A 25,824-nucleotide genomic window follows, 5' to 3' on the forward strand; every position below is an offset into this window, starting at 1 on the left:
GCCCCCTCACAGCCCGCAGCTGCAGTTCCCATGGCGGCCGCTGGACGGCGCCCTGAGCAAAATCCCCAAGGGAAAATGAGGGATAAAATGAGAAAATTGGGAAGCAAAAGGGAAAGTTTGGGCAGCGCACGCGGCGCCATGCGAGCGAGGAGCAGCTCCCACTCTCTCCCCATATGCTTTTTCCACCTCCAAGCCCTGCTCAGTATCAGGGCGCAGCCTCCGCCCTCTCCCCTCCCCAATAACTCAGATATTCCATCGTTTTTCCAAACTGCTGAATTTATTGTACTAAAGAGACGCTTGATTCAGCGTACACCGRTCCATAGAGCTGCATATAAAAGTGCTGCGATACAATTCCAGTTACAAGGAGTAGTTATTCCATAACGTACTGCCCATGGCACCATCCCTCTCCAGGCACAGCCGGATACTTCGAGTGCTCCCCACATTCCAGACGTTTATACGAGGCTTTACATGAGATAAAGCTCCTTTAGAAGACAAAGCTGTTTGTTCCCACCGTGTAACCCGGGCCCCACACGTGGGAGCAGCCAGGGAACACCTGGACAGCTGGGAATCARCTCCCTCTCCCCAATCCCCTCCTCATGCCGCGGTCTCGGAACTCGGGCTCCTGGGAAGAGGCGAGCTGGGGGACAAGTTTAGGATCTCTTCAAAGGAAGGGCCTTCATCCTCCAGGGGTATCTCTGCCTCAAACATGCGCTGGAGCAGAGCATCCACTGTCCTGTATCCTGAGTGGGACAAAAAAAAAAAATCCCTGTAAGCACCGGATCTGCTCATCTGGATACCTTAAGGCTCAAGTTTTACCAAACAGGCAAGAAAATCCCCCAAATTACACTCCCTGCTATGAGCTCTTCCAAGGATAAAACCATTATTTGGGATGTTAAACCCTTCTATTCCCACACAATGGATACCTGATCCYAGTCACCCACCATGCTAAGGCACAAGCTTGGGAAGCTGCTGAGGTACAGAAAAACAGCCAAGGAGAAGGAGGAAAATAATCAAGCCATAGGAAAGGAGGATATAGTCACCCCATGATCCAAGGCAGCAGGAAGGCAAAGKCCATAGAGGAAGGAGAAAGGATAACAGGTGTCTTGAAACAGCAGGACCTCAGCCACCAAGGCAGTGTCTCCAGAGGGAGGAAATGAAGACAAGGAACACAGCAGGGCCAGGGTGGGAGAAGCCAAGTTGCTACAGAAGTAAAAACAAACAGCAAACATTGTGTCCACAGTTGTCCCGAAGACTTCAGAAGGGTTTTAGCTGCTTTTATAGCCCCAAGGGAGCAGGAGGGCTTGRAGCTTCCCCAGAAAAAGCTGGGAGCCTTGGGCTGGACACCCTGGAGGGATGCACTTACGTTTGGAGGCAATTTTGAACACCAGCCCTTTGCTCTGTGGCTTTGCTCCACCTTCCCTCTCCAGCTCGTGCTCTGCACTCTCCATGTTGTCAAGGAGCTGTTCATCCTGGAGATCATCCCTGCACRGAAAGGTCAGGAATTACCCTGGAAAGGGGCCACATCCTACTCTGGGAGCCCAGCAGTGATGAGTTCTCTGACAGACAGAATAAGCATCAGCCATGGGATTCTTTTCCARCATCTTTCCTGTGCTCTGGACAGCAATTCTGGGCTGGAAGAGCCACGGAAGGAAGCAAAGTGCCCTTCTGCTGGCACCTGAACCACAGAGGAGCCAGAAATTCACGACAGGGAAGAGGAATCTCCGTTTTCAGGGAAGATAAGCCAGAACTTTGTGACAGGGAAGGGGAGTCACAGGTCACCCCTCGGCACAGAGGGTGCTGTTCCCTCAGCAGTGGTGCCAACCAGCACAGGTTCATCTGGGGGCTTACTCTTGAACTCCCATTCCCAGCTCCTGGATTTTCTGCTCGATGGCAGTTTCCACTTCACTCTTCTCCAGGGAGTACTCCACAAAGAAAGCTTCCAAGATGAACGACACAAAGATACTGAAAGAAACGACAAGCATTTTATTAAGGCAGCATTTCCTTACTGCCATCAATGACTGTCTCAATATTCCCAGGCACACTTCCCAGTGCTCCATGCCCTCCTCCATGGGAGACGGGGAGCTCTCAGTCAGAGCAACACTCAGTGGGGCAAGGATGYAGCAGATCCCTCTAAACACATCCCACCTGTCTCCCACAGGTGACCCTGGGCCCACCAGCAGTGCCCTGGAAGGGCAGATCCCCTTTTCCATCTAAAATTGAGGAAATAATCCCAAAAAACATACTTGACAATGATTATCACCATCACGATGTGAAAGGCGATGAAGTAGAGCTTGGCAGGCTGAACTGTCACGTTGGCAAATCCATTGGCAAAGAGTAGAGTGGGAGTTAAGGAAAAAGAGGAAAGGAGGAGATGAGGGAGGAACCAGGAAGCCGACAAAACCCTCTGAGGGAGCATCTCTGCTGTCTGTCCATGTGCAGTGCCAGGGGAAGAGCAGAGTCTGGGAAGAGCATGGATCAGAGAACTGCCACATCTCCCATAAGGACCATCAAGCCCAATTCCCAAGGATCCAGCTGGGAATGTGCACCACAAAGGATATCGTGCCACTGGTTGACCACAGTGAGCTCCATGAGGACGATGAAGGACGAGGCAAAGTTGTTGAAGTTGTTCTTGCAGTACTTGCCACGGGCAAACAGGGAATCCTTGAGAGCAGGATTCCCACATTCCAAAGCATGAGGAGCATTTGAGTTGGCCGGGAAGTACTGGATTTTCCCTTGGAATAGCTCCATGCCAATGATAGCAAACACACAATACACAACCTGGGAAGAGAAACCCCATCACCTGCTTCTCCAGCAAGCTGCAAGCCCCCCGACAAGCTCAGCATCCCAGCAGCTTTTCCAATTTCCATAGGCACAGCAAGGAGCTGGAGGGCAGCACAGACTCCAGGAGACCCAGGCCACCCAGCAGCAATCATCAGGCAGAAATAATTAGCCAGAAACTACAAATAGATGGAAAGGAAGCATTCCCAAATCATACCAGAGGGCAATTTTAGGAAATCATTTGAGAACCAGGTTTCTCAATCAGCCTTTTGCCTCAACTATGATTTGATTCCTTATGATGCAAAGCCCAGGCTGCCAGAACACCCCATGGATCTAAGGAGGAYGTCCTGATCCAGCTAAAAGCAGGAATGCAGCCCCTCTGCACACTTGTCTTGCACAATAACCACGAGTGGAATGGACACTTACAGTTTCAAGGGCGTGCCATCCAGAGAATTGCATTTATCCCCTTGGAAACAGTGTGAGTGTGAGATTTAAAACACATCCCCATGAAACWGAAGGGCTTTGAGCCAAGATACCAGGTTTTCTTACCAGAGTTAGSCCACCAAAAGTCAGCATGGTCGGGACAATGTTTATCAGGGTGTTCATGATGACCCGGAACCTACAAAGAGCCCACAGTGGTTACTGTCACACCCCAACCACCACTGCTCCCCACACCCCCTCCAGAGAGGCTGCAGCCACTGGGCTCATCCCAGGCAGGCTGGGATAAGCCCTTGGGATGCTCTGTGGGATGGCCATGGTCAGTGCTGGACACTCAGGGCACTGCCTCTGGCACAGACCAACCCCTCCCCAAAACCCATCTCGTACCCTGCTCTCACCTCTGAATGCTGTCAACAATCCGGATCAGCCTGAGGACTCTCAGGATGAACACAATGTCCAGGATCTGCTGGCTGTTGTACTTCATGGCTGAGAAAMGAACAGAGATATTTTTATTATGAAAATAAAGCAGGGAAGTGTTTAGATAAAATTCTTTCATTTGTTATTACTATGTCCTTGTTAAACACTATAAACGGGGAGCTAAAAAAAATAAAATAAAGAGAAAAAGAAGAGGAAGGCTGGGTTAGTTCTTAGAAAGCCTCCAGAAATTCCTTGTCCAGTCACAAAGCCTCCCAAGCCCGAGGTGCTGGCAGAAGGCTGGGAGGACACCAAGACTCCCAAGGCATGCAGGCTGCTCCAGCTGCACTTACTGGACTTGAGCGTGGCATTGAGAATCGTTGCAGTCAGGGCAGCAAAGATGATGAGGGTATCAAACCTGGCACGAGGGAAGGCACTGCTGTTAGATTTCAGGGGACAGRAGTGGGGTTTAAACAAGGACAGACCCCTGCTCCTCACAACAGAGCCAGGCAGCCCTGGGTCAGCTCAGACTGTGGGCACATGGGACAGCTTTGTCACAACATCTTCTGATTCATCTTAAACACACCCTGGCACAGGAACTCGGAGCCTTTCAATCCTTGAGGAGCTGAGCACAGCACTCACCACACTCCACACAAACTTCCAGCCCACTCACCAGTTCCAGAACTGGGTTTTGCCAAAGAATTCCCTGGGTTCATAAGTGTAGACCTTCAGGAGGATCTCGATGATGTAGAGAGCAAGGAACACCCACTCTGCGTATGAAATGTAGGGGCTTTCCTCATCCAGAGCAATGAAGATGGCATTTATCAGGATGATGGCATCRTAAGTCCAAACAAAAGCCCTGCAAGAGCAGAGAGAGRTGAGCCTGCAGCTCCYRRGAAGGTCARAGTTACAGTTATTTCAGAARCTCTTTGCCTCCTGTCTCAAAAATTCTTTACCCATCAGTTATCCCCAAATCTGAGACTTTGAGGCAGTCACTGCAGAGATCTGGTTTACTCTTGAAGTCCAACACAAATTTGGTTATCAGATCCAGGGAAGGGATTTTTCCCCATCTACTCAGTACTGGTGAGGCCACATTTGGAGTGCTGGGTCAGCTGGGCTCCCCAGTACAAGAGAGGCCTGAACACACAGAGCTGGAGGATTAAAAGCGTCACAAAACCAATGGAGGGACAGGACAGCGGCATGTGACATGTTGGGAGAGCCAGGATTGTCCAGCCTGACAGGGAGAAAGGTCAGGAGAAGCTCCTGTGCATAAATACCTGGTGGGAAGGTGCAGGGAAGATGGAGCCAGGCTCTTCTCTGGAGCAGTATCCAGTGRAAGCACAAGAGGCAAGGGGCACAAGGTGAAATATAGGAACTTCCATTTAAACAAAAAAGCTGTTTGGGTTTGTTTGTTTTTTAACTGRGRGTGATCAAGCACTGGAATGGGTTGCAGAGAGGTTATGGAGTCCCAGTCCTTGGGGATACTCCAGACCCAGCCAGGATAGCCCTGAGTACCCTACTCTGGCTGACCTTGCTTGGAGCAGGGGGGCTCCACTAAGCCATCCCTAGACATTCCTTGCAGCCTCAGTGATTCTGGGATTCAGAGAAGGCTCAGAGGTGAAACAGAGCTCTAGAGAACTCCAGAACTCACAGAGCTGCTGAGGCAGCAGGACAGGCTCTGMAGCAGAGACTGCTGAGGCAGGAGCAGCTCTAAGGGCAGCACTTTGGTTCTTCATGGCAGAACACAAAGCACAGCCTGCTGTCAGCAAAACCCAGCTAAGCAAGAGGGCCTGGCTGAGGTGTGGYCTCACCCACAGCCACGTCTGGTTCCTCCACACCACCAAAGGCAGGCCAGGAGTGGTGGCAAAGCCACTGACACCCTGGGCACAGTCTGTCCCCCCCAGCAGGATGGGCAGGCCAGTCTCTGTCCCTGTCAGAGCTCACCTGTGCCTGACGATGCTGCGCAGGAGCCGGCTGGGCGCTGAGCCGTACAGCGCCGGCACCCAGCGCGCCAGGGGGTGCCTGCGGATCTTCAGCGTCACCACCTGGATGTTGAGCAGGTCTGCCAGCTGCACGAAAGACTTCTTGTCTGCAGCAGAGTGTCACGTGTCAGCCTGATCTCATGGCAAATGGACAGCACATCCAAACCCACGGGAATGGCAGCGATCTGGACTCGGGATCTGTTTGCAGCAAAGCCAATCCCAGAGTGGTGTCCACCACCTAACTGGCTGAACTTGGAATTCACGCTGCTTTTCTGCCCCATTCCTGTAGAATTGGCTCAAGCCAGGGCCAACAACCACCACAGAATGATTCAGCGTGAGGAGACTGACCYATCTCTCTGGATATTCCCGCTCCAGAGGACTGTGTGGGGACCCACATCRCTTGGAGGCATCTGACAACAAGGGAGGCTTTCCACATCCTGTGCKGAGAACAAGAGGTCCCACACAGCAGGGAGAGCTCGGCTTTTTTGTCAAATGGCCATGAAGAGGCACCCACAGAGTGTGGGACATAGGCTACAGCACAGGTGGCAAGAATAACCCTTCACAATTCCAGGGATCTGGAGGGAAACAGGAAGAGGGGCCTGGAGCCCTATTTCCTGGAGGTGCTCAAGGAATGACTGGATGTGTGCCCTAATCTTGATAAGGTGGGGATTGGTCACAGGYTGGACTCTGTCTTGGAGATCTTTTCCAGCCTGAATGATTCTGTGACTCCAAGTCCCTTTAGAGCCATTACAAACCAAAAATCCCAATGCCAAACCCCTTGAAGGATCCTGGCCCTGGCTCCTCCCCAATCCCCACTGCTAACCTACAAATCCCTTCTGCTGGTCATCCGAGATTGAGAGCAGCAGCTCCCGGTGGGAATTGCTGGTGTCAGGAGCCACCAGTTTGACCAGTTGCTTCCAGCGGGCTTCTCGGATCACGAACTGCTCTCCCTCCTCTTCYTTCAGGAGGTTGAAGGCCTCGATCATCTTGCGGCGCTTCATGTAGGCGAGYTTGCGGATCTCGTTCTAGAGAGAGCATCACAGTCAGGCAGCTCCAGGCACCTTTCCCCCTTTTTCTGACAAACAATCTCATTTTCACAGCACAGAGATGGAAAGAGACCCAAGGGAATGACACTGGACACAAAGCACGGCACAGTTAATGGCAGGGTGAGAAATGGTGTTTGACAGGCAGCTGTGGGCTCTCCACACAGAGCTCTGGAAGGATCAACAGATTGCTGGATGCTAGGAGAACGCTGAAAAACCGGAAGGAAAGACAAAGGGTAGTGKCAGACAGGAAGGAGATGACAAAGATCACGGGATCTGCACGGCTGCAGAAGCAAAGAGGATGTGTCCACACATTCTTCCCATGCACAAGTGAATCCTGCTGAGAGAAGGGGTGGGGAACCTCTTCTGCACATAACTGCAAGCAGGGGAAGATCCAGCTTCCTGAGAAAGATCCARCCCCCTCCTGGGAGCACCCASGAATTCCCAGCTCTCCCCCTTTGATCACAAGTCCCAAATTGCCCCTACCCAGTTTAGGTAGAACAAGAATTCCAATTTACTTCAACCTCTCATTTCCAGTTCCTCTGCTTTAAGGGCACATGCAGTGGCAGAACAACTGCTGTGCAAAAACAGTTCCCTGCAGGGAGACAGCATTCCTGAGCTAGGGCTAAGCCTCCAGGATAATGCAGAAMGTGCATCTTATCTGCTGAACACCACAGAATAGTTAATTCAATGCCAACAGCAGAACTCCCAACAACCCCACAATATGAGAAGTGGGTTTGTGCCTGTTTGCAGAGCCAAGGTGAGAAGCTGTTCCCCCTTCTCAAAGATTTCCAAGGGAAAAACCAGAGGTTCCTGACAGAGAACAGCAGGAACAAGCCCATCCAGGCGTTACCTTCAGGTGTTTTTTGTAGTTGTTGTAGACCACGGCCARGAAGAGAGACATGAAGATGTAAGTGTTGACAATGACGAAGGCGATGAAGAACAGGGCGTACCAGGAGCTGAAGTCAAACGCTGGCATCCTGGAGAGGGGAAGAGGGATTGCTGCTTGCTGGACTGACAAACAGGAAAAGGGAATCCATGAGAAAACAGATGTCCAGATGGATTTCCAAGTGCTGTTTTGGATAGCCAGATCAAACTTGTCAGTTAATACCCRAGCTAAAACTGCATTAATTCAGCTGGAGAACACTTTCCTTCTGCTGGGTTTTCATCCTGGTTTGTCAGGCCCTGACTGAAGGTGCAGAAGAGAGCAAAGAGATGAAATCTCTGCTCGTGTGGCCAAATTTAAGTGCASACCTGAGGTGATGCCTCAGCCATACACTGCTTTTTGGACGCAGACCCTTCCTGCACTCAGCTCTTTTCCACCTGTTCTAGGAGGATGAGCAGCATTTCTGTTTAAATTCCCAGGGTCCYTGTGCCATCCCACTTGGGATCTCAGGACATCTCCAGCACGGACATAAGCAAACCATTCCTCCAGCACTTTCCCAGTACAACCCAAAATAGTTGTACTGAAAAGCCCAACACCCACAGAAGAACTGTAACTCTATTGTGCAAATTAGAGGCCACACAGGGAGCCCTGAGAACACCACAAGTGGAAAATCTGACCATCTACACACGACATCCATACATGACATCCGGGCTGTTGGCCGTCGTCACCAGCACGTAGAGGTCAAACACAACTTCCAGGTAGTTTCTGAAGTAGGGCAAGCCTTCTGCTGTCTGGAGATTCCTAGCAGGAGAAGGACAGCCTGGAGTTAAGTACTGGAATCACGTGTCCCACCACAGGAGCTGCACCTATCAGCAGTGCTTGCGTTCCTTAGGAATTGTTTGGAGTCCGCCCCAAGTATCCCAGGAGCAAAGGAAATATCCACACCTCTCTCCAAAGAGCTTCAAGGCCATGAGGGAGAACATGAGGAGGCTGAACATGAAGAGCAGGAAGACATAGGTGATCTCTGGCAGCGTGTTGCGGATGCTGCGAAAGGCCCTCCGGATCTGCCAGGGACAAGGGGATTGTTCAGAGACAACGTGGGACCCCCTTTTCCCCCTCCCTAACCCCTCTGGCTCAAACCCCTGAAAATAAGGGTGCAGGAGTCCCAGGCCATTCCTCCTTATTCTGCTAGGGGGATCCCACAAGGAGAGACCGCACTCCTATATCACCGTGAACTCAGGAGCCAAGGGACAGAGGGCCCCAGGGCTCTGCTGAGACATTCTTGCTGCAGAGGAGTCAGTCAGGGACAGAAATCCATTCCTCCAGACCACAAAAATCATGCTCTGAGTCCAAATGTTGAACTGTTCCCATCCCCASGCCTCCACACCACAGTTTATTCAAGACAGGACCAGAGCAGCCTCTGGCAGCAGGACAAAGATCCCCTGACCACGAGAAGAATCAGAGTCCAAATCCAGACTACAGGTTTGAGAACAGCACGACACTTGTTTACCCAGGAGACTTCCAGAAATCAGTAACCTGCTCCCTGACTCAGGGAGAAACACAGAGTTTTTTCCTGTGGTACAGAATAAATCCACCCTTTTGTCCACCTMAAATTATTGCTTCAGGCCACTTCTGAAACAAACCTTCTCTCACAGGACCCTGAATTCTGCTCTTTCTGCAGAGAACCTGTTAAATCCCCTGGACTGTGGACAGGAGCAGGCTGCCCAAAAACTAGGACYCTGGACATCCTACCATCCACCTCTTCCTTACCTGGCGACTCTCTGCAAAGTTGATGAGGAAGATGGGCCTCACAATCCTCGACCATCGGATGCTCCTCACATTGTACAGCTTGAGGACCCCATATATGGCCAAGTCTGTCAGGGATAGCTGTAGGAGAAAGAAGGAAAACCCCCAGAAATAATGCTGGAATGTGTCTAGGTTTTTGTCGATGCAGGAGAGGTGTACACACAAGGTCAGCGAGAGCTGGTTGGTTTGGCTGTGGCTGGTGTATGCCAGGTCTGGGATACAGGAAAGCAACAGGAGGAAAAAAAACCCACCTCCCCTGGGTCCAACTCACCAGGATTGCCACCACGATGCARATGTTCTTGGTGTCCTTCCAGAACACGTTGTGCAGGGTGACTTTGGCGAAATGCGTCAGCCGGCCGAGGAACACCAGAAGGCACAACACCTCCAGCACTGATGTGGCCTGCAGAGACAGCAGGGCTCAGCCAGCACAACCAGCAGCAGCAGCACTCCCTTCTGCACAATCAAAACCAGGCAGAGCAATGCTTGCAGGCTTCCTTTTGTGGAATTCCCCGCCACAGGCAGGTTAAAGCCAGCAAATCTGTGTTTGCTGAGGATTCAAGGAGTAMATCTTTCACAATTATACTGGGGCAGGACAAATAAAGGGTGCAGAAAAGTCAGGCCTAAGGGCAACACTTGGCTTCTACTTTCACACGAGGGCTGGACTTGAAGGCTGGAACACAAAGAAGGCTGGAATGGCTCTCYAAGATGGAGAACAGCAACATGACTCTGCCCACAGTCACACTGGCCACTGCTGATGGCCACAATGGCTCCTACAGTCCCTGTCCAGCTCCTGTGCTCTTTTGTCCCCATTTCATCAGATCATAGAATTATAAAATCACAGAATAATTTGGGTTTGAGAGGACCTTAAAGACCATCTTGTTTCATCCCTGCCATGGCAGAGATACCTTCCACTATCCCAGATTGCTCCAAGTCCCATCCAACCTGGCCTGGAACACTTCCAGGGATGGGACAGCCACAACTTCCCTGAGCAACCTGTGCCAGGGTCTCACCACCCTCACAGGGAAGAATTCCKTCCCAATAYCCCATCTAACCCTGCCCTCTGACAGTGTGMAGCCATTCCCCCTGTCCTGGCACTCCAGGCCATTGGAAATAGTCTCTTTCCATCTTTCTTTTTGGCCATTTCAGGTACTGGAAATGGTCACTTTGCAGCTTCTGCAGGCTGAACAACCCCAGTTCTCTCAGGCTTTCCTCACAGCACAGCTGCTCCATYCCTCTGATCATCTTGGTGCCTCCTCTGGACTCACTCCAGCTTTCCATGTCCTTCCTGTGCTGGAAGGGGGACCCAGAGCTGGATGCAGGACTCCAGGTGGGATMTCACCAGAGCAGAGGATTAAAGAAATTCACAAAAACATCACCTTCCATTATCTCCTGGCACCTCTGACAACCACTTTGAAACAAGAGGCTCCAGCAGCTGCATTTGCTGCTCCTACACCACAAACTCACCAGGAAGGGGAGYGGATACACMGCAGGTTCCTCAAACAGGGCAAGGGACAGGTTGAGGAAGATGAAGAAGTAGGTGGCTGTTCTCATCATCCAGTGGTTATAGAGGTGATAAAGTCTGGAGGAGAAAGGCACAGGCACCATAATTAAARGCTTCAGGGCACATCCCCAGGGCATCACCAAATGCATGCGCATGTTGTCCCAAACAAACATTTTTGCCAGCCAGGATTTTGGCAATTTGTTTCCTAATCAGTCTCAGAGCTGATGGATACTACATTGCCTTTCAGAGTAGTATACAAAATATTATTTCAGAGAATGGTTAAATATCAGAATATTTATCATAGCTAACAAAAAATATTTAACTGCATAGCCCTCTGGTTCTGCCACTCCAGCGACTTCCACACAACTGAGGGCTGACCAAGTTGCCCAAACTCTTCATTCCCAYAGAGGCTTAGAAGATTTTACATTGKTTTTYTTCYTTTCCYCTCCAGCAAAACACAACTTTTTACTATCATTCCCCATCCCCGACACACGGATGCACTGAGCACCGTTTTAAGCATTTCAACTTAAATCCAGTTTTTGGCACCCCACCCTTCTTAGTACCCCAGACTTATTTTGGCTGCTGCTGTTTGGCCACGGGTGGGGTTGGCTCTCCACAGGTGTGGTTGGGGCAGGGAGCGCATCCCTCCTTACCTGACAGCCTCCGGGGAGGTCTTAAAAGGAATATTCCTGTTGTACTGCGCATCGGAGACAAACGCGGCTGCCAGCAGGAGATCCTGTAAAACASGGGGGAAACACAAGGCAGCGTGTGAGGAGCTTCGGGGACACTCTGAGGAGTTACTGAGGGAGGGAGAAGGAGCGAGAAGGGGGCCAGGGTGCACGGGTGACCCGCGGGGCGAGTCGCTACCTGCGCTGCCGCCTCGGCCATGGCGCGGGCGGACGCGGCGCCTCCCCRGCCCCGCCGCCTTTAACGGGGCCGGTCCCGCCCCCGCGGCGGCGGAAGCGGAGGCGGTGCCGGGCTCGGCAGTGGGATCGGGATGGTGCTGGAGGCGCTGCGGCCGCGGGCCGTGCGCTGGGCGCTGCTGGCCGCCTTCGCCGCCGGCGTGGTGGTGGGCTGGCAGGCGGGCCGGGCGCGCCGCCGCTTCCTGCGCTGGCGGCAGCGATACCTCCAGCGCCGCCTCGCCGCCGCCCAGGAGAAGCTGGAAGCGGCCTGAGCGCCGGAGCAGCCGGGCTCCCCCTGGCCCTCCCTGGCAGCGGGCTCCGGGTGGCTCCTGCGGCAGCCTCGCTAGGTGCTGCCTGAGCTGCTGGAAGCGGGTGAAGCGCTGCTGGAGAGGGATAGCATCTGGAACGGCAGGGCTGCCGGCTGGACAGCATCCGTGCAATAGCAGTGATTTTGGAGAGGACAGCATCCGTGGAATAGCAGGACTTCTGGAAAGGACAGTATCCGTGCAATAGCAGTGCTGCTGAAGAGGACAGCATCCGTGGAATAGCAGGACTTCTGGGGAAGGACAGCATCCATGGAATAGCAGGACTTCTCTTCTGCCCTTCACAAGGCAAGATCCCARACTGTGTCAGACTGACCTAACAAAGCGCAGAGCATATGCAAGCAATGGTACCAAACCTGGAGCGCCAGGGAGGTTTGRAGTTCCTGTCCCTGGAGGTGTCCAAGGAAGGAAGAACTGAATGTGGCACTCAGTGCTTTGGGCTGACAAGGTGGGGATCGGTCACGGGTTGCACTCGATGATCTTTTCCAGCCTCAGTGATTCTGTGATTTCCATATTCCAACGGGCTGTTTGCACCTTGTCCAGCTCTAAGCCCGCTGCTCTGCCCTTGCCAGGAAGCGCTGCCAACACAATAAACTAGACAAAGTCATCACGTGGTGTTCCTAGGTGTTTATTTCTGAAATAAATGTGAAAATGTGCCTTATGGGCACATGTAACAAGTCCCATTATGCGTGTGCGTGGGGACAGTTAAGTGGTGAAAGAGCTCATGCTTTGGCAGGGTGAACGAGCAAGTATAATGGAGTTAGAATTCCTCCTGGCACTTTGGATAAGGMATTGTGAAGGTAGTTGTAGCAAATTCCTTCTTGCCTTCCTATTGTCGTGGAATTCCAGGAGAGCATTTGTTTGAATCTGGGAGAAGGGGTGCTGGGGGATTCACTGCAGGCTACTGGTTTTCAAAGGTATCATGGAGTTATAAAAGCTCTGAGGGAGAGAAAAACAGTGGCCAGCACCCCTTAAGCTTGGCCTTGACCTTGAAGCTCTTTCCCACACTTAACGTCCCTGCCTTGGCAGGGGGCTCAGACTGGATGGTCTCCAGAGCTTCCGATCCCMGCTATTCTGTGATTCCGTGACTGAAATCACAAAACGCCAGATCGTTTGTCCCCATATGAGAGATCCCGGTGCTGTTTGGTAAGCTTTGGCTGCAGAGCTTTGGGGCTGCCGGGCCGGGTGCGGGGTGCCGAGCCCCGGTCCCGTCCGAGCGCTGCGGGCCCCGCCCCGGTCCCGTCATCCGGCGGCGCCGGGCCCGTCCCGTTGCCCGGTGACCATGTCGGAGCGGCGGGCGAGGGGGCCGCTGCAGCGAGTGCAGCGCCGGAGCCGGGAGCTGCAGGGGCAGGTACCGGGCTGTACCGGGGCAGCTACCGGGGCCATGCCGGGGCTGTACCGGGGCAGCTACCGGGGCCATGCCGGGGATGTACCGGGGCAGCTACCGGGGCCATGCCGGGGCTGTACCGGGGCAGCTACCGGGGCCATGCCGGGGATGTACCGGGGCAGCTACCGGGGCCATGCCGGGGATGTACCCGGGCCATGCCGGGTCAAGTACTGGGGCTGGTACCGGGGCCATGCCGGGTCAAGTACTGGGGCTGGTACCGGGGCCATGCCGGGGCTGTACCGGGGCTGGTACCGGGGCCATGCCGGGGATGTACCGGCACCGGTACCATGGCCATATCGGTGCCGTAGCGGGTGTCCCTCCCCACCCGAGCCCTGACCGCCCGTGTCCCCTGTTGCAGGTGGAGGCGCTGTGGGCGGAGAGCGCGGTCCCCGGGCAGCGGGAGGCCCTTTGGCAGAGGTGAGGGGGATCCCGAGCCCCATCCCGATCCCATCGCTTGCTCCCACCGCCCGGGCCCTGCCCTCACCCTTCCCTCTCGTATCCTCAGCAGTGTTCATTCCCTCTATGCCTTTCCTTTCCTAACTGTACGGATCTCTCCCTGCTCCTTCCACTGCTGTTTTCCAGGCTGGCTCTTTTCCAGCCCGCTGGGGCTGAGGGATGTCTGGAGAAGGGAAGACTAAGGGGGGATCTCACCAGTGCATATAAATATCTCCAGGGCAGGTGCCAAGGGGATGCTGCCAGACTAAAATACAAGTTCCACCTCAGATGAGGGAGAATGAGGGTGGCAGAGCACTGGAACGGGTGCCCAAAGAGGGTGTGGAGYCTCCCTCTCTGGAGACATCCCAAAGTCACCTGGATRCATTCCCGTGTCACCTCCTCTGGGTGATCCTGCCTGKGCAGTGGGGTTGGACTGGATGATCTCCAGACGTCCCTTCCAACCCCAGCTACTCTGGGATTCTGACAGATGCTGCTGTTGTTCTGGGAATTCTCAACCTGCGGGACACAGCACACCTAAAATGACATCTTTCAGACAGCAGGTGTGGTTTGGCTCAGAATTTTAAGAAAATACCATCTGCYTGTCTTGCTTTCAATGCAGATGCAMACAGCTGAAGGAACTGGTGGAGGAGAATACGAGTGCTCTCCATGCTTTGAGAAAAGTAAGTATGAAGAGTAATTTGTGGTTTTCTCCACAATTCACCACAGAGAGCATTTAAAGAACACCAACCTTGCATTTTAGATGCTTCAGGACAATGCCCAGCACTGCACAGTCTCTGCTTGTCATCCCTCCATTTTTTTTTATATCTGTTTATATAATTTAAAAACTTACTTTAATGCTTTCTTTTGTCCAAGTCCTGCACTTAAAATCTTTGATAAAATAGTTATTAACCCAGTGCATTCTTTGGAAGCAGAGAATGCAATTCGAAATTCAACATGGAATTTCACCTTGGCAGAGTGAAAGGGCAAGAAAAATGTCACTCAAAAGGGAGTGACAGCAGCCCAGGAAGGGGAAAGCTTGTAAGGCATGTCTGGAAAACTTAATTTGTAAGGGAACTTTGATTCTTTGAGCAATTTAGTGGGGCATTTGTTGGATTCTTTGTCAGGCTGACGAGCCCGCTCCAGTGGGGAATTACAGCCAGAGGAAGGAAGAAGAAGAAAAGCTGCTGATAAAACTCTCCCAGCAGCTGCAGAAACTCCTTCTTGTCTTGGATCAGGATAATGCGACAAGCAATTATCCAGGGTGAGTAGCTTAAACACAYAAATRCAAYCTGRCTTGTTAAAGGATGGTTGGAAYRGACCTTGAAAAATCATTATCTCACCCCCTTCATTAGCTGAAAAATATTAGAAGAATAAAAAAAGAAGTGCTCACAAAATAAGTAATTTATGACTTGACTTCTCAGGGTGCTGGATAATGGCTGGAATATCAGGTGGCTGTTTGCAGGAGTTTCTTTTGGGCAGAGACTAAAATATAGGAATGAAAATGTTTTGTCTGGATAAAAAGTCCTTGCAGAGGCTAGATAGCAGTTTCAAAAAGTTTGGTGGAAATGATACTAAAAAAAAAGTTTGATTTGTTTTGGGTAGGGCTGGGAAACATGAAAAAGGTCCTCATGCAGAAGATGGAAATGAAGAAGAGGAGGAGAGTGAAGATGAAGAAAGTGAGGAGGAAGAGAGTGAAGAAGAAGAAGAAGATGAGGAGAAGTTGTTGGATGATCCAAACATTAGAGAATGTGTTGCTGTTGGAAACTTTGATGCCCAGCAGGAAGGGGATCTCACATTTGTGGTAAATATCTCTTTGTAAAGGGTTTTTACTGCAGGTCACTCTGAATTAAGCAGTAGCTATAATCAAATTCTGTGTTTTTGGGATTCAGTCAGTTCTGGGATTTGGGAAGAAATGATGTATCCATTGGAATTAGGTCCTTTTTCATTTAAATATTTGTTTGTTTTTTGTCTCTGTCTCTTCCTGCAATGCCAAAGAAAGGTGAAATCCTGCTCATACAYGACAAGAAGGCGGATGGCTGGTGGGTAGCTGAAAATTCCAAGGGGGAGAGAGGCCTCGTTCCCAGAACCTACCTTGCGGTTGGTGTGCTGTCCTAATCTCACTTCTGTCCYAATCTCATCTCTGCTCTTTTATATAGATTAATGATCATATATCTGCATTAAATTTGCCAAAATGCAGTGTGTTGTTTGGAAAYAATGCCAGTTATTTGGAAATTATTCCAGTTATTTGGAAATAACCCTGTGTTTTTATCAAAAGCAGYGTTTCTGTGCCTTACAAATATGTGGCAGGGAAGGTTCTTGAATACAAGTCAGAGTCTTTGTCACTAAAGGTCAGCTCTAAAGACTTGAASCTGCTGTAAATTTATTTGGGTTTTTAGTAATTTATCTGAAATGGGAGTTTGTTTAAATGTGTCAATGAAATGACTCTGTTTTCTGTATCACAGAGAAAAAATCCCTTCTAAATTGAGCTTAGTTATTCTAAACTTATATTAACATGGGCTGTGGTTGGAGAAGGCATTTCTAAGAAAAGATCTGAGAAGAAATCAAACACTTTGTCGTTTTAAATCTCAATTTCAGGTTCCTAGGGAAGAGGAGGAAAGCCAGGAGGAATCAGAACACATAGAAGTGGTGGATGAAACAGCAGATGGAACTGAAATTAAGAAAAGGTAAATGKAGTGTCTCAGATATGGTTATGAAGCTGCTGCTCTTGAAAACAGACCAATATTTAGTGGATAAATTTTTGYTCATGTGAGAATTTATTATAAATCCTACCATTTTTCTTGCAGAACAGATTCCCACTGGAGTGCTGTCCGAGCTATCACAGAGGTAGGTGCCCCTCTTACAGAGCAGCTTCACCTGCCATCATCTTATTATTTTAATCTTCATTGTTTTGTAGACAAGYTGTGCCTTTTCCCAAACACTGTGGCTCATATCACAGACCATTGTTCTAAATTAACATCTGTGTTTTGGGGGGTTTTTGGTAACAAGAAATGCCACAGAAATGCTTCACAGGAGGTGACTGAGATCTCAAGTTTCTGGTTTTAAATAGAGTTGTAAATTAGGATGGAATTTGCTGTTAAATAGGAGAATAATAATATCCGTTTTTCTTTCTCTTTTTACTAGAATGACACGGTGGAGGTACTGACCACCATAGGGGAAGTTCCTGCAGGATTCCGCCCATCCATGCTTTTCCAGCTCTTGGAGAAAGGTAAGGATTTCTCTTGGTAGTGCAGTGCAGGATTCTCAGGTGTCTGTGGTGGCTTTCCCCGGCCACCAGCCTGTTGGACCACAATCAGTATTGCTTAAATATAATTGGGAAATAATGTAAAAAAGGCATTCCTTTTTATATTTTTTCCCTTCATTTTTARTTTATCAGTGTGAAATCCTGACAAATTTCCTCATAATTTTAAAGATTTTCCTCTTTGGAATTTCGTTCCCATTGATTTTGCAGGAAATGATGATTTTTTTTGTTTTGTTTTAATCTTCCCTTTTTCTCAAAGGTCTTTTGTGTCTCTTCAYCAAATATATTAAGACATCTCATGTTGTGTTGAGATGAAACAGTTTAAAGCTGTTTCATCTCCTTTTTAAATTAAATTATTGTGTTTCTSGGATGAAATACTGCAGAACACTAACAAATAGTAAACAGTACTCATGAGAGATACTTCCATAGTTTTGTTTAGTCAAATATTCCACTGGACCTGAATTTTGAGTGCCCCATTTTGGGGCAATAAAGACCATTTAAAAAAATGAAGAGTTTTTAAATTTACTCTTGTTGTAGGCAGTGAGTTTCGAGCCAGTTACTATTTGCAGCCTGAGCTTACTCCATCGCAGCTGGCTTTCAAAGACTTGGTGTGGAACTCTGAAAGAAATACTGTGAGTATTGCTGCTAAGGGGACTCTGATGCCTTTGRGTTTGGGAAGTGTCAGAATCTCTGRATGRGAATTRCTGGCAGGATTTCACATTGGTGGGTGAATATTGCTGAGAAACACATGGCAGATTTCCATGTCAGTCCTCAGGCAGTAGAYGTTATCACATCCTACTCTCCAAAAATCAGCCTAAATTGTCATGTTGTGTGTCTTTARGAGTCACTGAAGTTTGTATTCCTTCTTTCTCTGGGGGGAAGCAGTGGGTGACCTGTGTAAAGTTTTAAACTGATGGACACAAACTTAATTTGCCTTCTTTTGCCTGATGATTATGGCTTAATTTGCACCATTTCTGGAATATTTCCTCTGTTGGGACCTTCTGTCTGTCCCACTGAAACRTCCTGAGGGCAGAGGCAAAGGCTTATGAAGAAATCCTGCTGCTACCACTGCACAGTTTGTCGTTGGGAGAATCACCTCAGTCCATAAACACAAAATGAGTCCACATGCAGGAGGACCTGCAGGTTTAATCCTCCTTCTGCTGAATTTCAGATCCATCCCAGACACACCAGAGTGTCCCTGATTGTCACTTTATGCAGCTGCAAGATGATCCCTTTCCCTGGAACCGGTGTGCAGGTCCTCAGCCGGCATGTCCGGCTCTGCCTCTTCGACGGCAGCCGGGTAAGGAATGTGTCTGCCTCCCAGAAAAGGACTGGAGGAGGTTTGCAGCTTCCAGGAGCTCTTGGATCCTGGTTCCTCCAGTAGGCAGCTCCTCTAGTTGTCTCCCTCAGAGAGAGAGATGCACACAAACTGCCTCCCAAGTGGTTTAATTTATGCTCAGATYGGTCTGGTTTGAGCCCACTCACCCAGAAAAAATAGAGTTTAATGATAAAACAGGCCAGACTGCATTGATGGGCATCGGGCATGGCCAGGCAAGCACACTCAGCCCTGCTTCCCACCCTCGGTACTCCACAAAGCACTTGACCCCTCCCTTTTTTTCTGCCTTTGGTTTCTCCCCCTCTGTTTTCCTCCCATGATAAGTCAGGTGCAGCCCCAGAATGCCCCTGAGCAGTGTGAGGTAGCCAGGGAGCTGCTCCTGACTCAGGGTGACAGTCACACCCGGCCCCTGGGGCTCAGGGCTGTGCTGAGTGCCCTGGGAGGGGCTGGGGTGGGAACTCCATCGCTCTGAGTTCTAATTTCGGGTCCCCCACCTGCCATTGTGYCTCCTGGCTTCTTTGTGTTCCTGGAGATGAGTGTTTCTCGGGCTGATGTCTCTCCTGGGATGGGCCTGGGAGCAGCTGGGTCAGGGTCAGATTCCTCCACGTGCCCTTGATCCTCTGTTCCTTTGTGTGTGTGCAGAGCAGCTTTTTGTAAAAACATAACCCTGGTTATCTGGCAGTTTTCTTCCAGTTCTCTTTGTTGTGTGCAGTGTTGGATCAATCTGAGATAACTCTGCATTTTCTGAAAGCAGTAGGGCTTTCCAGAAAACTTGCCTTARCATTTTTCCCCACTTTAGGTGCTGAGTAACATTCATACAGTGAGAGCAACATGGCTGCCTAAAAGTCCTCAGACCTGGACATTTTCTCCAAGGGTAAGTGACAAAGCCACTGTTTATAGCTTCTTCCTTTAGTGTCACTAAAGTGTTCCTTGGTGGCATAGCTGTGCTCCATGGAAAGACAAAAAGGGGAGCAGGGTTTTGACTCAAATTATTTATCTTCTAATTTTTATGTGCAGTAGGATTTGATCTGAGATCTTGTGTGAGTGAGGGATGTGTTTGATRGCCTTTAAAAATCAAGATTTAATTTTTTTTTTTTTAAGATACATTAACTTGTTTGTTTGTTTTTATTTTTCCCTCCCTCTCTCTGTGTCAGGTGATGGGCATCTTACCCAGCCTGCTTGATGGKGACTGTTTTGTCAGGTCCAACTCTCTGTCTTCAGACATCGGGATATTGTTTGAGCTCGGCATCACTTACAAGTGCAATGTGAGTGTGGGAAGGTGCAGTGGAAACCACTCCAAGTGCAGGTTTATAAARGGAACCAGCTGTCCCCAGTTAGAGAATAGGACTAGAAACCATCCCTAATCAGAGAACAGGATTAGAGAATAGGATTACCTGGAAGGAGCTACATTAAAGATGGARACACTTTTCACAAGGTCACRTAGTGACAGAACAAGGGGAAATGGCTTTCCACTGCCAGAGGGCTGGAATAGATGGGATATTGGGAAGGAATTCTTTCTGAGAGGGTGGAGAGGCCCTGGCACAGGTTGCCCAGAGAAGCTGCTGCTGCGCYTGGAAGTGTCCAAGGMCARACTGGATAGGGCTTGGAGCAACCTGAGATAGTGGAARGTGTCCCYGCCCATGGCAAGGGCATGGAACAAAATGATCCTTAAAATCCTTTCCAACCCAAACCATTCTGGGATTCTCTGATTGGAGAATATCCCTTACTAGAGAATAAAAGTCCTTCTGACTCACGAACATGAGTGTCCCTATACCAACACTGAAATAATTTGTGCCAAAAATCCCATGCAGTGGGATCACAATGGACCAATTCTCTCTTCGCTCCTGCAGTTTGCTATCTCTGTGATTTATTTCAGACTAATGTCCTGTAAGTTTGAAAACAGAAAATTTTTACTGTTCCAACAGTATGGACAGTGGTTTCCAGCTCCAGTTTACACAGATAGAGTCTGTCCATCTGGGATATTCTGCCAGAAAGCACAGCAGGTAGTAAGACAATAGATGGTAAAGCCCAGAAAAACCACCCTAAGAGAAGGTGAATTGTGATTTTTAAGCACACAGGGGTGAAAGAGGAAAAGGGGAAAAGCGGGGGGGGGGTAACCACTACGATTTTTATGAGGTTATTTTAATTAATTATGGTTCACTTACTTGTTCTGGGTCAGTTGCTTAAATCATTTATGTTTCTTTTTTTTTTCTAGTCAACAGGTGAAAGAGGAGACCTGAGCTGTGGCTGGGCCTTCCTGAAGCTTTTCACTTCTAATGGAATTCCTGTTCCTTCCAAGTGAGTTTGTTGTGTTTTTCTGCTCTCTCTGTATTTAAACACATCTATTTCAGACTAGGAGTAAAGCTCACCTTTTATACTTAACACACTGCCAGGGCATCCAGCAGTGATCAGTCCTTAGTGATTGAGGCTCTTCTTTGCTGCATTATCCCTTTCCCATATGAAAACTGGGAGATTGGTTTTCAAGATTTGGAATCAGGTGGGAGTTGTCGTGAATGAATCTCTCACTGCACTTGGAGTGTGCATTATATTTTGCATCTGATTTATGATTAGTGGRTCCAGTAATCTGAAAGAATAATAAAGCGTACATATTTCTTTTTCATTAAATGCAGGAAAACGTTCTGTTCATTGACAGAAATGATTCATTATAGCTCAGACTTGCAAGACTTGTTTTTTACCAAATACTGGTAGACATATATGTAYTGTGTGTATGTATTCTGAATTTATCTGGATTACACGGCAAAAATAATGTACACAGGACACCTCTATTGTTCTGAGTGTCTCTAAATCTCTTCTAAATCTCACTTCTAACATTGTTTTACTATTTAATTAAGTAAGCATGGTATCTACAGATTAAATTTCATGCTTGCTTCATCAGTGACTTACCCTTGACAGAACTGGGGTCACATTGTTCTCTAACAAATTTTCGATATGGAAGATCTAAACTGTTGAAGTGATGACTCCTCAAAATCATTTTAGTGAAACAATTGTTAAATTTCATACAAGAGAAATAGTGGAGCTGTGGAAAAGAAACAGTGTTGTTAATGGCTTTTAAAATAAACCTCCCAGTAGAATTAAATTCCAAAAATAGTTAAATTCCCAACATAATACAGATTTCAAATTTATCTTTTTTGACAGGATGTACGAGCTGGTCCTGAGTGGTGGAACCCCCTATGAGAGAGGCATTGAGGTTGACCCATCAATATCAAGAAGAGGTGTGGTTTCTTTTCAATCTAATTTAAATAAAACGTGATTAATGCTGCACCTCTTCTACAACAGTCCCCACAGCCTGRTTTGGGTTTGTGTGTTCTCTTTTTGCAAGTATTTCATTATTTCTYAACCTGCACTTGGCCTTGACTGTGGGGAGTTGGGTGGTGCCAGGCTAAACTCAAAAGGGTTCCCAAACCATTGAAATGCCCATTTTTRTAATGTAATTCTTAATGTTGTATCAAAGTGACTGTTTTAATCTGGGGTGTTTATTCCTGCAGCAGGCTCTGGGGTTTTTCAGCAGTTCATGAGCCTAAGRAAGCAGCCTGTGCTTCTGGTGAAAGTGAAGTCACCAAGTGTGCACTCAAAAGACATCCTGAAGTGAGTYCTTGTGCTTCCATAAAATGAAAAGGTATTCCAGATAGCCTAGAGCAATATGCAGTGTTGGCAATAAAATCTCAGCTGCTGTTCTTCATTTTCCCAACAGTTTTCTCCCTGAGACCTTAGTTGGGAGCATGTGCTACATCCATCTCCTGGTGTTTTATCGRCAAATCCTTGGAGATGCCCTCCTGAAGGACAGGGTGAGCATGCAAAGCACAGGTGAGCACTGGAGAAAGATCAGGTTCAGCCAGGAAATGACTCTCTCCAGAGTCTGCCTTTGCTTGACTGACAAAACATCTCTCACCAAAGTCATCCTCTTTATTTTTATTTTTTAATTATTATTTACTTACTAACGCAGTAGGGAGAGACAGAAGTAGAAGAGTTCTGGTTTTAGAACTGAGTGTCTTGCCCTGATTTTGCAACTCTGTGTCTTCTTCAAGAGAACTAATGATAGTTTATAGCCTGCTCCATTTTAAACCCAATTTTAAATACAGAAAAATTACATTTCCTAACTGTACTATCTGTGAATTTATATAGGTGAGAACTGCCATACTTACCTGATTTGATTTTCATRACTTAGGACAGTAGATCAGACTGATGACCTATCCTGGAGTTAAATTGCATCCCCTTGGATTCAGACTCCATTTGAAATGATGGAAAGGCTTTATCCCAGAAGTYGTTCTGGTAGCTGTGCAATTAAATAAGGTTTCTATTATTTCAAAATCCACCATCACTTTAGGAATAGATAACTGAAAATGCCTGTTCTGTTTCTCAGAAGTCATCAGTCCTGGCTCACTTCCCTGAAATGTTTTGGCATTRGTAAATGGTTTGTATTTACTAAACTTGCTGTCAGTTTCAAGGTGAAGAAACAAGTGCACATTCAATATTTGAAATCACAGGAGAAGGAAGACACTTCAGCAAAAATCCTTCTTTCTGTCACTTGGAATCTTATCCACAGTTTCATTAATTAAAATAATGACAGGAGCAGAGTGATTTCTCATGRAGATAGCCCAGAAAGCAGTGGGATATGTGCCCCATTGGATAAATTCACTGCACTTGGTCCCTGGTTCTCCTAAAATGCCACACCAGACACACCAGCTGCRGTAGTATGTATGGTGTTTATCCATAACATCCAAACCAAGCAGCACCATTGCAGCTGTGTATAGAAAAGACAGGTGCAGAAATGAGGGAAAACACCTCTGGCAGGTAAATTGGGAAGGGCTCTTGCTTGCTGGCATTCCCAATAAACCAGCATTGGGTTTTGTGTGTCTCCTCTCCTGGTTTAGCTRTCTCCCAGCCATTAAGTTGGTTGCAAACAATACAGTTTTTAGGGAGCTCTGCTACCTTCCCTGCTCTGGAGAACTGTTACAGCYCATTTTCCCTTTGGAATAATGTGATGGGAGGGGATGTACTGAATATATGCATGTGCCAATACTTTGAAAATCATCCTGATTCTTCCTTAGCCTTGTTTCTTTTCTGTTTCAGACTTAATCTGTAATCCTGTTTTAGCAACTTTCCCTCAGCTCCTGGATCAGCCAGACCTGATGGATGCACTTCGGGTATGTTACCTTGTCAGGATTTCCATGCAAAATTTGAGCTTTCTTTTGTCTTGTGAAAAGATAAGGTTCTCCACAGCCTTGGTCTGATTTTATATTTCATTTTAGAGTGCTTGGGCAGACAAAGAAAGAACACTGAAGAGAACTGAGAAGGTARTAAACTACAGGTTTTTCTTTCCATATATTCAGTATAATTCCCTGTCAGTGTTGCCACTACTTAGCTTTTCCTCTCACTGTACATTTATTTACAAAAAAGAGATATGTAAATGCAGTTCTTAACATTTCTCACCCAGCCTTATAACAGTAAAACCAGGAAGGGAATTAAATTAACTTGTAACTTTTTATTTCAGTGTTGTTAGTGGGGAACCTGTTACAGGTTGGTACCCAGAGTGTGGCTCCTGTCACAATGTGCTTCCTGTACTCGGCTGGTAAAAGTTTTCCATGGATACAAAAAGGAGCTCTGTATGTCCACAAAATCATCTTCCTTCCTCCAAACTCTGAGCTCCAGTCCTCCCACAATCTGTCTGGGAAAAAGTCCCCAAATTCCTCTGGGGAATATTCCCCAAATCTCCCTACCCCAGACAGTTCTAATCCCACATTTTGGCATGTAGACAGCTGGAGAACTGACCTGGCTGTCACCACGCTCACCCACATCGTGTCCTACCTCCTGTTCCCTGGACAGAGAGCAGCTGCAGGGAACTGAATGAGAARGCCTTTGGCTCTCAGTCCTGGATTTCCTGGGAGCAGCAGTGGGTTGTTTCATTCCCTGTGCACGCTCCTGAACGGATGCACAAGGATGGCTCCCTGTCTAYGCAAAGCAAACACCCGCTGAGTCAGAGCGGCTTTTTCAGGGCCATTCATCCAAAAGTCAAGCAGATCTGCTCACAGAATTGGCAACTCCCCAGGATCCCAGAACCATCCAGTTCTACCTGACTGGCATGTGCCACTCCCACGGGAGGATTGCTGCCKGCTGAATGCTCAGCCCTCGTGTGGTTCTGTGAGGCCAAGCCGTGGAATGCTTCTGCCAGGCACAGCACTCCTGGGGCTGGGACACTCCAGACTTGAATCTTTCCCATGTCTTTGAGAATTGGCCAGGCTGATTCTTAGTCTCTGGATTTTCCAAGCTGGTCTTCACAGGGAGCACACAATTCACACCATGAACAAGGAGTGGGACGGCAGTGCCCAGGGGCAGCCTCACCTCCTGCTCCAAGGAGAGCGATCTCTGCCTAGTACAGCAGGGAAATAAGAGGAGTTTGGACTTCCAGGGCAGGGAGGATGTGGCACTGGTTTTAAGAAGCAATATAAATGCCCCACAAGCAAAGGGCTCTCAGTGTGCATTTTGGGTTTGTGGGAAGGCTGGCAGAATTCAGGGAGCAGGTTTGTTGATATYCTTGAGGCTTATCCAAGATAGCAGATGTGTGTTTAGGAAGGTCAAATCTTTTCCCGTTGTTCTCCTGGGAGCTGGGAGTGAGTTGTTTGGGTTTTTTCCCCCCTGTACAATACTTTGGAGAAATGCTTGGCAACACCACATGATTGCACTGAAGTATTTTCAAACACTTCTCTGCAGAGAGATCAAGAGTTCTTGAAGTCTGCATTTGTCCTGGTGTACCACGACTCCGTGTTCCCTCTGCTCTACTCCACGTTCCTCCCCAGCTATAGATGGGCTGAGGAAGAGGTGGAAGTGTCTCGCTGGAAGGTGATCCATGATTTCTTGAAAAGGAGCCGGGAGAACGATGGTGCACTGCAGTACCTGCTGTCATCAGAAAACACCCACAGAGCCTTTGACATCTCAGAGCTGGCCTATGATTTCTTAGGAGAAGTGAGGGAAAACAATCCTGGAGAATGAACAATCCAGGTTCTCTAAAGACATAGTAATAATAAAATTTAATTCTTACCGAAGAGATTGTGTGGGATCTGAATTGCAATGTGCTTTTTAGCACATTTATCATTTTGAGGCAGACTAAAATGATTTTCTCCATTTAACTCTTGGAAATTGTATTTTACATTTTTAACTTTGCAGCATTAGACAAGGCTCTGTTTGCCTGCTAGTACCTGTTGTAGCCATGTCAGGTGTCATATTTTGCTGAATCTGAGGTAGCACTTTTCTCCTCTTGTGCAGCTTCCAATTAATTTCCATGTTGTTTTAATCAGGGTGAACAAAAGGCTCTTTGT

The 25,824-nt window shown here is 48.3% G+C and overlaps 3 protein-coding genes across 4 annotated transcripts; 2 read left to right on the forward strand and 1 right to left on the reverse strand.

The window, feature by feature from the left end:
- Positions 1-274: 274 nt before the first annotated feature.
- On the reverse strand, positions 275-11,838 carry LOC130582890 (two pore channel protein 2-like). The gene is made up of 19 exons (XM_057381855.1): positions 11,716-11,838; positions 11,502-11,584; positions 10,812-10,926; positions 9,619-9,747; positions 9,312-9,428; positions 8,487-8,605; positions 8,241-8,342; positions 7,509-7,635; positions 6,436-6,637; positions 5,575-5,719; positions 4,304-4,489; positions 3,984-4,048; positions 3,615-3,702; positions 3,328-3,397; positions 2,559-2,778; positions 2,244-2,334; positions 1,849-1,962; positions 1,364-1,482; positions 275-740 (listed from the first exon to the last, which is right to left on the reverse strand). Exons 1-19 carry the CDS (start codon positions 11,734-11,736, stop codon positions 595-597), a joined length of 2,259 nt encoding a protein of 752 aa, XP_057237838.1. The 5' UTR covers positions 11,737-11,838; the 3' UTR covers positions 275-594.
- MTLN (mitoregulin) lies at positions 11,793-12,716 on the forward strand. The gene has a single exon (XM_057381941.1). It carries the CDS (start codon positions 11,846-11,848, stop codon positions 12,020-12,022), a length of 177 nt encoding a protein of 58 aa, XP_057237924.1. The 5' UTR covers positions 11,793-11,845; the 3' UTR covers positions 12,023-12,716.
- Positions 12,717-13,332: 616 nt separating this feature from the next.
- On the forward strand, positions 13,333-25,605 carry NPHP1 (nephrocystin 1). 2 transcript variants are annotated; one of them, XM_057381955.1, is made up of 20 exons: positions 13,333-13,424; positions 13,819-13,877; positions 14,515-14,575; positions 15,020-15,156; positions 15,498-15,696; positions 15,891-15,992; positions 16,491-16,579; positions 16,700-16,739; positions 17,037-17,121; positions 17,692-17,786; positions 18,326-18,454; positions 19,290-19,364; positions 19,645-19,755; positions 20,706-20,788; positions 21,647-21,723; positions 21,997-22,096; positions 22,203-22,315; positions 23,582-23,655; positions 23,761-23,805; positions 25,220-25,605. In XM_057381955.1, exons 1-20 carry the CDS (start codon positions 13,356-13,358, stop codon positions 25,496-25,498), a joined length of 2,022 nt encoding a protein of 673 aa, XP_057237938.1. In that variant the 5' UTR covers positions 13,333-13,355; the 3' UTR covers positions 25,499-25,605. The 2 variants fall into 2 exon arrangements, with proteins under 2 accessions (XP_057237938.1, XP_057237947.1); XM_057381964.1 differs by having other exon boundaries at positions 22,000-22,096.
- The last annotated feature ends 219 nt before the right edge of the window (positions 25,606-25,824 follow it).

The sequence above is a fragment of the Malurus melanocephalus genome, unplaced genomic scaffold (assembly GCF_030028575.1).
Source record: "Malurus melanocephalus ecotype Western Australia unplaced genomic scaffold, MMel_1.1 scaffold_13, whole genome shotgun sequence".
Taxonomy (NCBI): domain Eukaryota; kingdom Metazoa; phylum Chordata; class Aves; order Passeriformes; family Maluridae; genus Malurus; species Malurus melanocephalus.

What these genes read in the sequence shown, in the direction of transcription:
- MTLN (XM_057381941.1), top strand. Translation starts at nt 11,846, where the DNA reads ATGGTGCTGGAGGCGCTGCGGCCGCGGGCCGTGCGCTGGGCGCTGCTG.